Source organism: Moschus berezovskii, chromosome 2 (genome assembly GCF_049115385.1).
Source record: "Moschus berezovskii isolate FMDL1 chromosome 2, NW_MosBer_1.0, whole genome shotgun sequence".
NCBI classification, from domain to species: Eukaryota; Metazoa; Chordata; class Mammalia; order Artiodactyla; family Moschidae; genus Moschus; species Moschus berezovskii.
Window position 1 is genome coordinate 46,684,667 of NC_142461.1, and position 19,114 is coordinate 46,703,780.

The following is a 19,114-nucleotide window of genomic DNA, read 5'->3' on the forward strand; positions in this document are numbered from 1 at the left end:
CTTTCTTGTTCTTTGCTAGAGTTGGAACATGTTTCTCTGTGCCACCCACAAAGGAAATACCCGATGTCTTTTAAAAATGAGAGGGTTGAGATGACATCCTGTATTTTCTGTATTTTAAGCCCTAGTATTTTAAGCATATTAAAAGGGGTAACTTTTTTTTTTTTTTGTAAACTGCTAAATTTGGAAGGTATTAAATGATGAGCAGCATTTGGAATAAGAAGCCAGGAGCAAACACATAAAGATAGAGAAGCCCAAGTGTGTTCAGAGAAGTGTATGCAGAGACAGTTAGAGGTGTGAAGAGGAGAGTAGTGATGTAAAAGATATTCAAGACTTTAAATATATTACATCTTTAAAGTAAAAGTGATTATGTACTTACTCTAGTACCAGTGTAGGACACTGTGCTGGAATGTTACATTACTGTTTAACATTTAACCAGTAAATATTAATTTTTTATATCTAGCTTCTGGGAGAATTTAGTAAAATGTAACGTTTCCATATTTTGAAGAATTCTTCCACAGAGGTCAAATTCTGTTATTGAAGAACATATCATTTTATTCCTTTTGAACTCACTGTTTTCTGCTGGTTGTCTTGTTGCCTTTTTTCCCTCAAGCATATAAGTTATTTGAGATCACATGTCTTTTCAGTTCAGTTCAGTTCAGTTCAGTCGCTCAGTCATGTCCGACTCTCTGCGACCCCATGAATCACAGCATGCCAGGCCTCCCTGTCCATCACCAACTCCCGGAGTTCACTCAAACTCATGTCCATCGAGTCGGTGATGCCATCCAGCCATCTCATTCTCTGTCGTCCCTGTCTCCTCCCACCTCCAACCTTTCCCAGCATCAGTCTTTTCCAGTGAGTCCATTCATTGCATGAGGTGGCCAAAGTATTGGAGTTTCAACTTTAGCATCAGTCCTTCCTATGAACACCCAGGATTGATCTCCTTTAGAATGGACTGGTTGGATCTCCTTGCAGTCCAAGGGACTCTCAAGAGTCTTCTCCAACACCACAGTTCAAAAGCATCAATTCTTCGGCGATCAGCCTTCTTCACAGTCCAACTCTCACATCCATACATGACCACGGGAAAACCATAGCCTTGACTAGACGGACCTTGGTTGGCAAAGTAATGTCTCTGCTTTTAAATATACTATCAAGGTTGATCATAACTTTCATTCCAAGGAAGCGTCTTTTAATTTCATGGCTGCAATCAGCATCTGCAGTGATTTTGGAGCCCAAAAAAATAAAGTCTGACACTGTTTCCACTGTTTTTCCATCTGTTTCCCGTAAAGTAGGGACCAGATGCCATGATCTTTGTTTTCTGAATGTTGAGCTTCAAGCCAACCTTTTCACTCTCCTCTTTCACTTTCATCAAGAGGCTTTTGAGTTCCTCTTCACTTTCTGCCATAAGGGTAGTGTCATCTGCATATCTGAGGTTATTGATATTTCTCCTGGCAATCTTGATTCCAGCTTGTGCTTCTTCCAGCCCAGCGTTCCTCATGATGTACTCTGCATATAAGTTAAATAAGCAGGGTGACAATATACAGCCTTGACATACTCATTTTCCTATTTGGAACCCTTCTGTTGTTCCATGTACAGTTCTGACTGTTGCATCTTGACCTGCATACTGGTTTCTCAAGAGGCAGGTCAGGTGGTCTGGTATTCCCATTTCTTTTAAGCAGCACTAAATAGATTGATAAGGAGGAAATAAGAAATTTTAAACTTATATACATAGTTATATTCCCTAAGCAATATATTTTAAATAGAGTATAATTAAAAGTCATGGTATTATTTTTACTGTGGAAGTTCTTATATTAAAGAAACCTAGGGAAAGACCAACTGGAATTCCAGGATACAGCAATAAAAATCATTGGCGACATGATCTTGACTAATGTTTCTTGATTGTCTTACTTTCACAGAACTAATTTCACCGATTTTTCTCTGTAGCCTAGTAGATTGGAATATATTGGATTCACTTACATGTAATCTTCTTCTCAGATGTCTGCTCCAATGAAGATGTCCCTGAAGTTGAGCTTGTGAGCCTGCTAGAAGAACAACTACCCCAGTATAAGCTCAGAGTGGACTCTCTCTTTCTTTATGAAAATCAAGATTGGACTCAGTCCCCACACCAGCAGCAACATGCATCTGACACCCTCTCTCCAGTACTTGCTGAAGAGACTTTCCGCTACATGAGTGAGTATTTGAATTTATCCATTGAGCTAAAGATCATGAGTGTCTTGTTGACTTTTACAATATCTGACATCCCTAAATGTGGTTTAGTTTGTACCTACTTCAACTCAGACTGCTTTAACAACATGAAGAGATGACTCTAATTGTGTTGTGTCTGAACGCAGAAAGTTTATCGTCTTTAAGAATCTGAGTGTCCAGGGTTGCGAGCATACCCAGTGGTTTCCATTTCTCTCCTCTTTTCCTTCATACTTTCCTCAGACTGAGTAGAAAAGGAAACTTGTTTTTAAAAAGTAGTGAACATGTTTAAAATTTTAATATCCCTTTATATTTGTTATCTTAATAGTTTAATATTTATTAAACTGACAGTCACAGGAACTTGTCAAGTTATTAAGAAACATAGTTCTTAGATACATAAGTAGTTTTAATAATGCCAAGGAGAAATACATGCACACTATATAGTCATCTTCATTTATTTACGTGAGGATTCAGAGAGAATATTTCAGTGAGAAACTAAGTCAGATATTTCCTAAATATAGATCTGTTTTATCCCACACTCTTAAAAAATGACAAAATTAAAAAGAACACTCTTTAAACTTTAAAATATAGAGATCTTTTTTGTTGCTATTTTTGGCCTTACTCAAAAAATCTGCATTCAGGCTGAGCTTACCTTTTTTTAATGTGTTCACTATAAAGATGTTGTATTCATAATAGCTATTAGAATACATAGTAAGTCTCTAAGTTCAATGTTGATATATTTATAAAACTATTTTCATTTGAATTAGATATGAGATTGCATCAGCTCCTATATATTTGCCCAGTGAGTGTGTCCATGTTTTTAAAGATTCTAGCTGGAGAATGATTGTTGTGAAATTCTTGTTTTCATAGTAATCATTAACTTTTAATGGTACTTTCTTACAACCTGGTTACTTACTGCTCAGAAAAAGAATTATAAACTTTGTTTAAACTTGAATTAGGAACTCAAATAAAACTGTTTCTGTACAGTTTATTCTTTTAAGTAGCTGAATATTAAATTAGGGCTCTTAAGGTTTTCTTAACTTTCTAGTTTGAAAAATTACTTACTTGAGATTTCTGGAAAATGCTTTTTAGAACAAACATTTTTAGATTCCATTTTTCTTTGTTCCGTGAGGTTTTAGATTTGTGAGAAAATTTCAAACTGAAATTTCATCGGGATAAATTTAGTTTGTCATTATTTTCATAAAGTGGTACAGAAAGTGCCCTTAGTTTACATGTTCTTTGTTCTGTACGTCACTGGAGGGGGCAGGGAGGGGAGACTCGCTAGAAAGATGTTTTATGATTTAATGGAGTTGCTGTTAGGATGAATTTTACATAAAAAGACTAGAAAATAAAAGGTAAACAGATTCTAAAATACTTGGTTTATAGGTAAACAAGAGTGTAATTAAAACTAGAGGTTAATAGGATGTTACAAGATCCATACTTCCAGGATCTGGAAAACTGTCCTATTCCTTTCATCTAATGGTACTATTTTCACTTCAACAATTTGAAAATTAAACTACATATGATTTACTAAGATCATGAAGCAAATAATTAGGATTATCATTGGTTCACTAATACTTTTTCTGTGTAACTGTATGCTTAGTTGCTAAGTCATATCCAACTCTCTGCAATCCCATGGACTGTAGCCCACCAGGCTTCTCTGTCCGTGGGATTTTCCAGGGTAGGTTGCCATTTTCTCCTTCAGGGGATCTTCCCAACCCAGGAATTGAACCTGTGTTTCCTGCATCTCCTGCATTTGCAGGCAGATTCTTTTTAATCACTGAACCACCTGGGAAGCCCACTTTTTCTCTCTATTGTACTTTAATTTCACTGTTATTTTAAAGTTATCAATTCTTTGGGTTAACAGTTCACACAAATATAAATAGACTTCATTATGAATTTGTATCTTATGAATGTAAAAGATAAGTGATTTAGTTTATTTAGCAAATTGACCAAGGTCTTAAAAAGCATGATACAAACCATTCTCTCACCTTTTCCCACTGTTTTCTGTCCCCCTGAAATTTCAGGATTTTTTGGTTTTGAATATTTACTATGGACACTGGCAAATGATCCTAGGGTTCAGCTCACTGGTTCTGTTTCAGCCCCTTCATGTCCCTAGTTCCCTCACATGGCAATAGACACGTGCTCATTAAAATGAATTATGACAACTAATAAAAAGAGGTGCCAAACAGAGGCACTTCCTTTCTTAGTTCACACAAAGAAGTTCAAAGCACCATAAGAAAATAATGAAATTTGGAAAGAAATAGGCAAAAGTTTTGGGATAGGAACCTGTCTCACATGAATAGAAGGATACTGGTTGTTCTCTGAAGCCCCTTCCAAACCAGAAAGAGATTGCCTTCATGTGTTTTAAAAGTAAACAATGGATGGGTCCAAAAATATAATTCCCTCCTAGTCCCTGCCATGGGCTTCCCTGCTGTCTGAGTGGTAAAGAATACATGTGCAATGCAGGAGACACAGGAGATGCAGGTTTGATCCCTTGGTTGGGAAGATCCCCTGGAGGAGGACATGGCAACTCACTCCAGTATTCCTGCCTGAAGAACCCATGGACAGAGAAGCCCTGTGGGCTACAGTTACTGTGGGGTAACAAACAGTTGGACATGATTGAAGCAACTGAGCACACATGCAGTCCCTGCCATACACACAGTTTAAGATACTCAAAGAATGCTTTGCTTGCAGGGTTTTCTAATTTTACTGACAGTCCCACAGTGCCATGTGGGACAAGCAGTGCAATCAGATCACACCATGACAGAAAGTACCATTTGTTCATGTGAAGGCTCAAAGTAGAAACCTGATCTGCTTTTCAGGGTATTTTTTTATTTGGGAATAAAAGATCAAAGTTTATTTAAGGCATCAACATCACTTGGTACTTGTTAAAAACACAGATCCTGTGTCCCCATCCCAGATCTACTGATTCAGAAACTCTGGGGGCAGGGTCTCGTCTGTTTAAATTAAATAAGTCCTCCTGCTGGTGCTGATGCACACAGATTTGAGAACCAGTGATCTGAAGCGTTGTCACCAAAACCGGCCACTTCACAGTGACGTTAATTGGAGAAGTTGAGAAACTAGGGAGGGTGCAGATTTTGGCAGAGAGGTACAGTTTTAGAGATTATTGCTTCTGGTTGGTAGTTATACTTTTCCTCAAGCTCCACCCTTGAAACTCATTAACTTTTACATGCAGGAAGGAAATACAACAGGTAATTCTCAGGAAGCAATAACCATAAGTCTAGTCATAGAGGTTAGTGGATTTATAATTCCTTTTGACCAGTTCCATGGAAGAATTAAGTCATTTTCCCTTCTTAGGGGAATGTAGAATTGTAGAATCATCTATTGTAGAATGAGTTACCTTATCACTTATACATCATGTCCTATCTAGGTATTATTAGTGAGAAAATTGTCTCTCAAATCATTATCTATGGGGCTTAATTCTCTCCTGGAACCCCACTGAGAAAGGCTGTCCTAGATGGAACATATGATCAACCTCCTTTTTGTTCCATCTCAGTTCTTTTGAAGGCAGTTTTTTGTATTGCAGAAATGTTCTGTGTATTATAGTAGCAAAAAACACTTCTCTGGAGTTAAAACCTCAAAACCTGTCTGTAGTTACCAGAAACTATTCCAGCTTTTACTCTGTCACACAGGAAGTGTTTGTGTTTCATTTTTGTCTTTTCACGTGGAAGAATTGGAGAGTGATTAAAGATCAGAAATCTTTTAAAAATTAAATAATTGCAGTAAAAACTCTAGACCTTGAAAAAGGACATTTGAGAAAACAATTCAGGCACCATCTCATGTAAATAACAGGGATATCAAAATGGGTCAACATTGGCATTTTCCATCCTGAAAATGATTGGGGGGAGTTGGTGTAAAATTTTGTATTATAAAGTGAGAATTAGTGAAGAAAAAACATCTCCCCCATGTTTTTTCAGGAACATTAGATTCTCCAACTATTAAACAAAAACACTGGACATTAATTAACAACCTTCATAAACCAAAACTGTTCTGTAAAAATGTTTATTGTTTCTCTGATGAATAATTCTTTCTTAAAGAGTTAGAAGGTTCATGTCTGGAAACAAGCACAGAGCATTGGTAATTTCTATACCATTTGGCATTTTTATTTTAACCTCTGAGACCTGAAGGGAAAGTAGAATTTGATAGGATTAATTATAATAAAGTCAGTCTGTTTGGCCCTGCATTCATGGTTACAGAATTAAAGTGAGGAATTAGTCTATTGCTTTGAAAGCATTTAATCACCATGCCTAAATGCCAAGAGAACACTTAAGAGCCTTGCCCTGAGTGCTTTTGGAATTATTCGAAGAAGCCTATCTTTATCAGGAGTATTGTGTTAAGGAAGAGAAGACAGAACTGATTAGGCTGCAGAGAAGAATGCTTTGTGTTCCTTTATCAATTGAGCAACTCTGTGCAGTTGAGGTAACCCAGCCTTTGGGCTTGGTGGTCTACAGACTAAACAAACTGGAGAATTCTGGTTGCATTATCTAACTTCTTTGTCATAATAAATACTTAAGCATTTGAAAATTCATTTTTCCTTTTTGGAGCCTTTTAAGAAGAGCTGCTATTTTTTTATTGCAAAGATAACATTTGTTCTTCATTGAAAATTAGCAAAAAACTGACAAGAGAACAACACATCAACTATAATCTATACTCAGAAATAATCACTATTAACATTTTGATGTATGATACCTATAGATATGAGTGCATGCTAAATCACTTCAGTTGTGTCCGACTCTTTATGGACTGTAGCCCGCCAGGCTCCTCTGTCCATGGAATTCTCCAGGCAAGAATACTGGATTGGGTTGTCATGCCTTCCTCCAACAAATCTTCCCAATCCCGGGGTCGAACCCAGCTCTCTTAGGTCTCCCGGATTGGCAGGCAAATTCTTTCCCACTAGTACCACCTGGGAAGCCCATGTATAGATATACTCACACCTTAAAAATAAAATCAGGACCTATGTTGTTTTATAACTTGTGTTCACAGATAAGTACTCTAATATTTCATCAGATAAGAGCCTTTTGTTGGCTTGAAGCTCAACATTCAGAAAACAAAGATCATGGCATCTGGTCCCGTCACTTCATGGGAAATAGATGGAAAAACAGTGGAACAGTGTCAGACTTTATTTTTGGGGGCTCCAAAATCACTGCAGATGCTGATTGCAGCCATGAAATTAAAAGACGCGTACTCCTTGAAAGGAAAGTTATGACCAACCTTGATAGTATATTAAAAAGCAGAGACATTACTTTGCCAACCAAGGTCCGTCTAGTCAAGAGTATGGTTTTTCCAGTGGTCATGTATGGATGTGAGAGTTGGACTGTGAAGAAGGCTGATCGCCAAAGAATTGATGCTTTTGAACTGTGGTGTTGGAGAAGACTCTTGAGAGTCCCTTGGACTGCAAGGAGATCCAACCAGTCCATTCTAAAGGAGATCAATCCTGGGTGTTCATAGGAAGGACTGATGCTACAGCTGAAACTCCAATCCTTTGGCCACCTCATGGGACGAGTTGACTCACTGGAAAAGACTCTGATGCTAGGAAAGGTTGGGGGCGAAAGGAGAAGGGAACGACAGAGAATGAGATGGCGCATGGCATCACCAACTCTGTGGACATGAGTTTGAGTGAACTTCGGGAGTTGGTGATGGACAGGGAGGCCTGGCGTGCTGTGATTCATGGGGTCGTGGAGAGTCGGACACGACTGAGCAACTGAACTGAACCGAACTGAACTGAAGAGCCTTTTGATATTTGTGGTACTATGGTAGAAATAGCAACATGGTGCAAAGAGCCTGTCACTGAGAATGAGCAGACCCAAGTTTTTTCTTAGGACCTTGTGAGGTGGAAGCTGTTATCACCTCCTTATTATATCTTGGCTTTGCCACTAATAGTTTGCTTTGCCATCTTGGACATGTCACGTAATTCCTCTCAGTCAGGGTTCCTCATGTAAGAAAATGAGATCATTAAACTAAATGTCTTCTTAAGGTTCAGCTTGAAATTATCAGACTATGACAGATGGTTAGCATTTATAGGAAATATATTTTAGTTTTTCCTCACTAAAACATATTTTATTCCAGACATTTCTGTAATTACTGGCTCCTTCATTTTCAATTCCCCCTTTACCATGTTGTAACTTGTATCTCACAGTGTTTTATTACATCCTTAATTACTGGTTTTATTTCAAATTACATTTTCCACTTCATTTTCAACTCTTGTCAGTCATAATATAAGCCATGTCCTGCAGTTTTTAAATTAGTTGTATAAAAACTGTCTTTAACTGAGTTTCCAGGATTCCTGGTTCTTGCTTTGAGTGTTAATCCTGGCTCAGTGGTTTTCATCCCTAGCTTCACATCAGAACATCTGGCGTTTTCCTTACTACTTGTGCCCTGGGGTCCCTCTAAATGAACTCAGTTAGAATCTGGAATTGAGTCTCACTGCACTGTGTTACATTTGTCTTGGCAAACATTGGCTAGTTTTTTGTAGTTTAGAGTGTAGTTATATTGACTTGTTTCTTTTTCCCCTTTATTATTGAGACCAGAAGTAGAAGAGACCACACACTGTATATATCTGCCTTAATTTTTAATCTTTGTTCCTGAGCTATGCTACCAAGTTAAACTGTGAAGATCCTTAAGCCCAAAAGCCTATTTCTTTTATCCCTGTGTGGTTAAAGTACACAGCCATGTTATCTACTTGTAAATAAAAAGTCTTTTGGAATAAAAATGTTACTTTCTAGTTTTTTGTTTTTGTTGCTGCTGTTGTTAGTTTTCTTCTTTTCAGTTTAAAACTTTTCCGGCAATCTCTTAATACTGACAACCCAGCGCTTTGTTTTACTTTTAACTAGAAGTAAGACTATTGATGCTTTTGAACTGTGGTGCTAGAGAAGACTCTTGAGAGTCCCTTGGACTGCAAGGAGATCCAACCAGTCCATTCTAGAGGAGATCAATCCTGGGTGTTCATTGGAAGGACTTATGCTAAAGCTGAAACTCCAATACTTTGGCCACATCATGCGACGAGTTGACTCACTGGAAAAGACTGATGCTGGGAGCGATTGGGGGTAGGAGGAGACGGGGACGACAGAGAATGAGGTGGCTGGATGGCATCGCCTACTCGATGGACATGAGTTTGAGTGAACTCTGGGAGTTGGTGATGGACAGGGAGGCCTGGCGTGCTGTGGTTCGTGGGGTCGCTAAGAGTCGGACACGACTGAGCGACTGAACTGAACTGAACTGAACTGAAGACTATCATTAATAATTTGCTCTGGGTAATGCCTAGTTTCATTTTGAGCAGTGAAGCTGGGAAGAAAAATTAAAGGCTTAGATTAAAGTCAAACCTGTCTACTTGTATCTTTGGAGCAATCTTAAGTGTTAATATGGGTCCAAGGAACTAAAGATAACTCATAGTTTCTGCTGCCAACTCAGTGCATTGTTTACAGAGAATCTTAAATAGGGGCTGTTTCATACATACCAGTTGTGTTTAAAGAGTATAGCTATGAATAGTTATATGATACTGAGCAGCTTATTAAATACTACTTAGTAAATTATCATATTTGAACCTCCTAATGGCCTTGTGAGATGCTGTCACCTCCATATTATAAATATGAATCTGAATCTCAGAAGGGGTAAGTGACTTGTTCAAGCTCACTCAAATACATGAATTCAGCTTCTTGGCTTCAAACCTCTGCTTTTTCACATTTCACAGCAAGCAAATTATAAAATCAGTCTAAATCAAACACAAGTCTGTTTCATTAATGCTCTCCAAAGTAAAAAGTTCCCTCTTTTATTATGCATCATTGGCTTTAAAAATGTATTGCTTATTGTGCTTGTAGAATCATTAGGATCCTATCTGTTCTTTTCTTTGGAGCTAAATTCAGTTCAGTTCAGTTGCTTAGTCGTGTCCGACTCTTTGAGACCCATGAACCACAGCACGCCAGGCCTCCCTGTCCATCACCAACTCCCAGAGTCCACCCAAACCATGTCCATTGAGTCGGTGATGTCATCCAACCATCTCATCCTCTGTCGTCCCGTTCTCCTCCTGCCCTCAATCTTTCCCAGCATCAGGGTCTTTTCAAATGTGTCAGCTCTTTGCATCAGGTGGCCAAAGTATTGGAGTTTCAGCTTCAACATCAGTCCTACCAATGAACATCCAGGACTGATCTCCTTCAGGATGGACTGGTTGGATCTCCTTGCAGTCCAAGGGACTCTCAAGAGTCTTCTCCAACACCACAATTCAAACGCATCAATTCTTCTGCACTCAGCTTTCTTTATAGTCCAACTCTCACATCCATACATGACCACTGGAAAAACCATACTCTTGACTAGAGGGACCTTTGTTGGCAAAGTAACGTCTCTGCTTTTTAATATGCTATCTAGGTTGGTCATAACTTCCCTTCCAAGGAGTAAGCGTCTTTTAATTTCATGGGTGCAATCACTATCTGCAGTGATTTTGGAGCCCAAAAACATAAACTCAGCCACTGTTTCCACTGTTTCCCCATCTATTTGCCATGAAGTGATGGGACCGGATGCCATGATCTTAGTTTTCTGAATGTTGAACTTTAAGCCAACTTTTTCACTCTCCTCTTTCACTTTCATCAAGAGGCTCTGTAGTTCTTCTTCACTTTCTGCCATAAGGGTGGTGTCATTTGCATATCTGAGGTTATTGGTATTTCTCCCGGCAATCTTGATTCCAGCTTGTGCTTCCTCCAGCCCAGAGTTTCTCATGATTTACTCTGCATATATGTTAAATAAGCAGGGTGACAATATACAGCCTTGACGTACTTCTTTTCCTATTTGGAACCAGTCTGTTGTTCCATGTCCAGTTCTAACTGTTGCTTCCTGACCTGCATATAGGTTTCTCAAGAGGCAGGTCGGGTGGTCTGGTATTCCCATCTCTTTCAGAATTTTCCACAGTTTATTGTGATCCATACAGTCAAAGGCTTTGGCATAGTCAGTAAAGCAGAAATAGATGTTTTTCTGGAACTCCTTTGCTTTTTTGATGATCCAACATATGTTGGCAATTTAATCTGTGGTTCCTCTTCCCTTTCTCAAACCAGCTTGAACATCTGGAAGTTCACGGTTCATGTATTGCTGAAGCCTGGCTTGGAGAATTTTGAGCATGACTTTACCAGCGTGTGAGATGAGTGCAATTGTGCGGTAGTTTGAGCATTCTTTGGTATTGCCTTTCTTTGGGATTAGAGTGAAAAGTGACCTTTTCCAATCCTGTGGCCACTGCTAAATTAGTCAAGTGCAATTCCTATATTTATGGAGTGTCAGAAATAGTTGGTTTGAGTAATGCAAGGAATATAATAGTATACAGTTAATTTTATAGCAAGGGCCTACCTATGATGAAGTTTATTATAAAGAAAAAGAATTTTAAAGCTAAAAAGGGTTATGATTCACAGTAGAACTACAAAAAGTCCTGCAAGTCCTATTGCTTATTTATTGATATTAGCTCACATGATAGCTGATCACAGATATTCAAAATAATCACAATAGAATTCTAATTAATTTCCTTTATACATTCAGTTCAGTTCAGTCACTCAGTCATGTCCGACTCTTTGTGACCCTATGGACTGCAGCATGCCAGGCTTCCCTGTCCATCACCAACTCCCAGAGCTTACTCAAACTCATGTCCATCGATTCGGTGATTCCATCCAACCATTTTATCCTCTGTCATCCCCTCCTCCTCCCGCTTTCTATCTTTTCCAGCATCAGGGGCTTTCCAGTGAGTCAGTTCTTCACATCAGGTGGACAAAGTATTGGAGTTTCAGCTTCAGCATCAGTCCTTCCAATGAATATTCAGGACTGATTTCCTTTATGATTGACTGGTTTGATTTCCTTGCAGTCCAAAGGACTCTCAAGACTCTTCTCCAACACCACAATTCAAAAGCATCAATTCTTCGGCGCTCAGCTTTTTAAAAAGAGTTTGCACATTAATACATGAGTACTGGAAAAGCCATAACTTTAACTAAATAGACCTTTGTTGGCAGAGTAATGTCTCTGCTTTTAAATATTCTGTCTAGGTTGGTCATAGCTTTTCTTCCAAGGAGCAAGTGTCTTTTAGTTTCATGGCTGCCATCACCATCTCCAGTGATTTTGGAGCCCAAGAAAATAAAGTCTGTCACTGTTTCCATTGTTTCCCCACATATTTGCTTAAGAAATGGGGCCAGATGCCATGATCTTAGTTTTTTTAATAACTTCTCACAAACTCACCCCTCACAACTTTAGGGTATAAAACGATTGGTAGTTCAGTTAATTCTCAGGCCTACATCTTCTAACATGAGTGAGACAAAATTCCAGTCTTACCACGGAAAGAGAAGATAGTCAGGAGGTGACTACCCTGTGACCAGTTGATGCTTTCTCAATTCATCGTATGATATACATTTTGTTTGTAGTAATTGGTCTGTCCTGACTGTCTAACATGTGAAATATTTCTTTCCTTTTTCTTTTTTCACTTGTATTTTTATTCTAAATAACTTTTTGTAAAAGCCTGAGTTGTTTGCTGTGTTGTTATCTTTCAATTCTTATGAATATTTAAAACTTTGTGTTATTTCTATATCCTATAAACAGTTGTTTTAACTGTCTTAGTTCTAGGCACAGACAGGGTGGAACAGATGACCAAAACTTACAATGACATCGACATGGTTACACATCTCCTGGCAGAGGTAGGAATGTGTCCTTTTTCTCTAGTACAAAAAGTAAATGTTGAAGATCATTTAGGAGCTATTAAATTTGCACATCAATGAAGAATGATGATGTCTTTGCCCTAGGTTGTTCTGTATAAGGTTGTTACAGCTAGAACAACTGGCATTCCAAAGTAGAATGGCTCCTACATTTTATTTTTATAAAGTTGCACAGCGCTTAATTTTTTATTGTTGTATTATAATGATGCTGGTTGGCTTCACTGCCTTAGAAAAGCAATCTTTGAAAAAATATGGTTTTTAAAATAAATCCTTGCTGTCACTTACCCTGAAACACAGCTCCCATTCAAGAAGCAGCTCGTTTGCAAATAAACACCTTCCCTCTTCTACTTTCTTTTAGGCTCTTATCTGAGCGAACTTTGTCCATGACGTTTTTAGTACATATAGTGTATCTCTTCCAAGTGGTGGTCTTAGAGATCTCTCCCTGTGCTTCAAGTTCAGTTGATCTTATGGGAATTATCTTTCTCTTTGAAGTACCCTTTTCCTCACATGTCCCCCTTACCCCTGGCAGCTCCCCAAATGATTTTGTGTATGCCACTTAGTCTATATTGAAAATGAAATAAGTGGGCCTTGAAAATTTAGAGATAACCCATCTACCAGTTTTCATGTTACTATGGAACAAAAAGAAGCTTTTAATTTTATTTGCAATGATTAATGTGAGCATAATCATATACCATAAGGCACTTAGATGTTTTAATATGTTGATAGTTTTCCATCCTACAGAATATAAGCCTCACTCCCACCATATAGAGGAAATCCCTATGCCCTTGCTAAGTTGTTACCATCTACCCAGATAGAGTAACTCTTGCTTTGGGCCTCCCTGCATCATTACCACTGATTTCTTCAGACTCCCTTCTTCTCTATACTCTAAGAAGAACCCTATAGCCTTGAAATGTCCAGTCCGTTATATTCCCTATTTTATTTCATATCATGATTCTTATACCAGTTGACAATAGGGTTCTTGATTATGCTTTCTTCTGAGCCTCTGGCTCTGAATGCATACAAACTTTGCCTTGGTTTTCAACATGCCTACTGTATCATTACCATGCTCAAAGACAAATGCATTCAACAAATATTTATTGGGCTTTTACCGTGTATCAGGCCCTGTCCTCATTTTTAAAGACTATGTTAGTTTTCTAAGTTTCCAAAGTCATACGTTTAAAGATAGAGTTGCTGTATCCTAATTAATAGGATAATCAATAAATCTCATTTAAGAAATACTCTTTTGCATTTTTAACTATGGCGGTCATCCATTTGACCACATATTTTAAACACCATTTGTGTGTCAGGCCCTGTATTCGTTTGTATATCTGGGCATTAAAATGAACCTTGATGCTTTCTAGTACATTGCTTTTAATGACTGCAGGATTTCTAAACTACTACTTAATTTTGTTTGTACTCAAGAGATGTATTTGGTATTTTAACAGAGGGATCGTGATCTGGAGCTAGCTGCTCGAATTGGACAAGCTCTCTTAAAGAGGAACCATGCCTTGTCTGAGCAGAATGAAACCCTGGAGGAGCAACTGGGACAAGCCTTTGATCAAGTATGTTTTGGATCAAGTATTTGCAGCATGAAACAGTTAGATTTGGGGAATGGAGAATTTATTTTCCTGGTGTCCCTGAAATGATGACAATAGGTAGACAGGTAATACCAGCACATGTTAACTGTTGATATCCATTGAACTAACCAGTAGAGAAATGAAATGTTAATGTCAGAGGAGTACTCATGTGACTCTACCTTAGTCAGTATAAAGTCTATATTGAGTACCTACAGTACTTGTGGCATCCTGTTTAGATTCTAATGGCTTCCCTGACAGCTCAGTTGGTAAAGAATCTGCCTGCAATGCAGGACACCCTGGTTCAATTCCTGAGTCAGGAAGATCCACTGGACAAGGGATAGTCTACCCATTCCACTATTCTTGGGTTTCCCTTGTGGCTCAACTGGTAAAGAATCCACCTGCAATGCAAGAGACCTGGGTTCACTTCCTGGGTTGGGAAGATCCCCTGTAGAAGGGAAAGGCTACCAACTCCAGTATTCTGCCCTGGAGAATTCCATTGATTGTGTAGACCATTGGGTTGCAAATTCTAACACTTTATCCTTACTCCTTCATGCAGACTTTTTGTATTATCTTAATATTTTAAAATATACCCCAAAATAATAGATACCCAAAGAAAGTGTCTTTATTCAAAAACCCAAACAAGAAAAGGAAAAAAAAATAATTTGTTATCTAGTTTCATTTATATTTTATATAAACACATCGTGTTTAGTAACAGTCAAGCCTTTGAGTTTAAAGTACTAACTCCCTAGAATTAAAGTTGGGAAGTCATATAGAGTTACACAGCTTAAAAAGACAAACCTTTAAAATGAGAATATGAAATAAAGCTCTATTCTTATATTTTCAAGTTTCTTCTGTTTTGTTTTGAACTGTGAATATGTCCCCTTATGTGAAATTTCCTCCTATATCCCTATTATATTGAATACGGAAATGGGCTTTTCTTTTCACCTACTAGAGAAAAAACTGTATTCATTGAGTTAATGCTCTGAAATTATAGGTCAGGAAATATATGAGGTTTTTGACTCTCTTTTTAGCCCTTATTACTTTAATCAATAGAACCTAGAAGCTGATTTTATGATTTTGTTTTACGGTGAGAAACAATTGCCCCATGAATTAGAAAGTATATTACTTGTAAATAATGTAAAATAAAGACTATCTTGTAAATCAAGCCCTTTTGATGTGCAGGTTAATCAACTGCAGCATGAGCTGTCCAAGAAAGATGAGTTGCTTCGAATTGTCTCCATTGCTTCTGAAGAGAGTGAAACTGATTCCAACTGCTCTACACCTCTTCGTTTCAATGAGTCCTTTAGCTTATCTCAGGGTTTGCTGCAACTGGACATGCTGCAGGAAAAGCTCAAGGAACTGGAAGAAGAGAATATGCTTCTTCGATCCAAGGCACAGTCAACTTATTTCTCACTCTCCTATACCTTAAAGGCTATAAGGTTTAGGTCTAGGTAGTATTGGGGTGAAATATGGCATAACTAAGGACTTGCTATTGACATTCCAGTAGGGGTGGGGTGGGTGGCAGCTAAGGCACAGGTGATTGATTACCTTCCACTGTTACTTAGAGCCCACTGAAAAATGAATAGCAAGCTGACAGGTGAAAGAGGGAAAACCGCAGCATAGAATATACATGTTGTGGAGTTTACACAAATAGCTAAATCATTACAACCGAGGTAAGAACTGTATTGGAAAATGTTTCATGAGCTTATATAATGGAGGAAGGTCAGAGAATGGAGTCAAAGCAGTACTACTTAAACAAGTGACATTTTAGTTGAGGCTGATGCTGAGGCTGAAACTCCAATACTTTGGCCACCTCGTGTGAAGAGTTGACTCATTGGAAAAAACTCTGATGCTGGGAGGGATTGGGGGCAGGAGGGGAAGGGGACAACAGAGGATGAGATGGCTGGATGGCATCACCGACTCGATGCACATGAGTTTGAGTGAATTCCGGGAGTTGGTGATGGACAGGGAGGCCTGGTGTGCTGCAGTTCATGGGGTCACAAAGAGTCGGACACGACTGAGTGACTGAACTGAACTGAGGATTAGCCTATCAGAGATATATGATGGAGAGCAGGGACTGGGGGTGGAAATGTTCAAAGGCCCTGCGAGGAATAAGGGGGAGATGTTTGTCATGTCCTATTCCATAGTCTTTATTTTGTGATAGATAAAGCTTTATGAGTTTTTATTTTCCTCTGAAAGTGATGAACTTTTATCTTCAGTTCAGTTCAGTTCAGTCCTTCCAATGAACACTCAGGACTGATCTCCTTTAGAATGGATTGGTTGGATCTCCTTGCAGTCCAAGGGACTCTCAAGAGTCTTCTCCAGCACCACAGTTCAAAAGCATCAATTCTTCAGCGATCATCTTTCTTCACAGTCCAACTCTCACATCCATACATGACCACTGAAAACACCATAGCCTTGACTAAACGGACCTTGGTTGGCAAAGTAATGTCTCTGCTTTTTATTATGCTATCTAGGTTGGTCATAACTTTCCTTCCAAGGTGTAAGCGTCTTTTAATTTCATGGCTGCAATCAGCATCTGCAGTGATTTTGGAGCCCCCAAAAATAAAGTCTGACACTGTTTCCACCATTTCCCCATCTATTTCCCATGAAGTGATGGGATCAGATGCCCTTAAATGAGTATTAAAAGTTTTCTTTAGTTAATACTAGAAAATCATTAGAAGATATTATCACATGCTGATTGTTTTTCCCTTGAAGGCTTGTCACATAAAGACAGAAACTATTACCTATGAAGAGAAAGAACAGCAGCTTGTCAGTGATTGTGTTAAAGAACTTCGTAAGTATTAATGTATTCTGTTTTATAGCCTCTGGGTAATTCTTTGCTAGGGTATCACTAACTCAGAAATTAGATCAATGATTTCAATAAAAGCATGTCAAAAAACAATTTAAATAGTTACTGAAAATCTTGGAATATAACATTGAGCCCACAACTCTAAATAAAGTTCCATTTGTATTTTTAAGAAATATATTTGTCATCACTAAATAAAGACCTATATTTCTGCCTGTTACAGCATATTAAAATGAAAGGAAGCAAAACTCTTATATTGTCAGTGCAGAAATAGTCCTGTAGAGAATATGATTGCCAAAGTCAGGAAACCGATTAGTAGCAAAACTAGAGCTTAAATGATGGTGTAAAATATAACATTCAGTGAGTATCTGTTAAATGCAAACTGTGTTTCTATAAAGGAATATATTTTGCTTTCATGTATGATTACCTAAAATTTAAAAAAATAAAGCAGTTGGAAAAGATCAGTTTTACTAGAGAAAAAGTTTTAATCTCTCTATAAATGTATAGCCTTTGTTATATTTGTTAAGTTTGATTCTCATTTCTTTTGGGATCTTATTTGTATCCCTGAAGATTACTCAAAGGCATAATGTCTCAGCACTTGCAAACATATATAATTCACCTATCTTTTTTCAGCCTTATCCTTCATAAAGAAAAAGACAGAAGCAAAATCTTTAGCTTGCTTGCCTTTATAAGTTGTCTCTTTTGGGCTTCAGTGCCTCTTATTAAATTCCCAGCATTTGTCTATTTCAGAAGAACCTTCAATTTTTTCTGTTGGGTTATTCAGGTTTATTACTTTAAATTTATGTCAAAGAAAAATCAATTCATGATAGCCCAGTGCTTATTACAAAACAGGATTTGACCCACAGGCCATAGTTTAATGTCCTATATTTATATTAATTTTTAAATTTTTGTATTCCAGGTGAAACCAATGCTCAGATGTCCAGAATGACTGAAGAATTGTCTGGAAAGAGTGATGAACTAATTCGATACCAAGAAGAGATTTCCTCTCTCTTGTCTCAGATTGTAGATCTTCAGCACAAACTTAAAGAAGTAGGTTCATTCATTCAACAGATGTTTGTTAAGCACTGACCTAGTACTTATGCACTCTATTAAGTGCTAAGCAAAATAAACATAGTCCCTTCCCTTTTACAGTGCTGTAGTCTGACTGCTGTTTTAGTCTTCTGTCATTAAATATCATGAATAACTACTTTCAAATCATAATTTCTTTCCATTAAATGGAATTCTCAGAAAATTGTGATATGAACTACTGACTCATGCTCTGTGTCCTTTCAACACCTTGATGGATTTTGTATTCTGCCCATTTTATTGCTATTGTTTGGCTTTTGGAAGATTAGCTTTTGCTATTCCTCTGGACTGTCCCCTGAAAAACATTCTTCAGATGTCTTAAAAAGAGAGTAACCTCTATTTTATGTGGGAAGGCTTCACACGTCTCTTTTAATGTGTTGTTAGCATGTGATTGAGAAGGAAGAACTGAGACTTCACCTCCAAGCTTCCAAAGATGCCCAAAGACAATTGACGATGGAGGTAATGAGATCTTCCTTTATCTTGTGTAATATGGGAGAGAGGAATGAATAGTTTCTTTCTTCTTTGTGAATAAGAATGATTAAAGATGATTACCAGGTTTGAAATAACCACAGAAGATTAAAATGAAATTATGAGATCTAATAAAGCTTTTCAAAAATTCTTTCTCTAAAACTAATAACATGACAACATCCTTCTTAGCAGGGAAACCTTGAATTTATAAGATTTTTTAGGAATGTATGACCCCTTTACAGGTCTCTGTTAACTAACCCAACAGTTTTTAAAATAAGGCAATC

The 19,114-nt window shown here is 37.8% G+C and overlaps 1 protein-coding gene across 5 annotated transcripts in view; it reads left to right on the forward strand.

Annotated features, from left to right (window-relative positions):
- TRAK2 (trafficking kinesin protein 2) overlaps positions 1-19,114 on the forward strand; it is a 70,123-nt gene that overhangs the window by 33,504 nt on the left and 17,505 nt on the right. For all 5 annotated transcript variants that reach the window (XM_055397077.2, XM_055397076.2, XM_055397075.2 and 2 more), the window contains exons 3-9: positions 1,993-2,187; positions 12,796-12,872; positions 14,336-14,452; positions 15,650-15,859; positions 17,186-17,264; positions 18,196-18,326; positions 18,747-18,821. In XM_055397077.2, the coding sequence (XP_055253052.2) occupies positions 1,993-2,187; positions 12,796-12,872; positions 14,336-14,452; positions 15,650-15,859; positions 17,186-17,264; positions 18,196-18,326; positions 18,747-18,821 (884 nt within the window). The remainder of the gene's footprint in view (positions 1-1,992; positions 2,188-12,795; positions 12,873-14,335; positions 14,453-15,649; positions 15,860-17,185; positions 17,265-18,195; positions 18,327-18,746; positions 18,822-19,114) is intronic.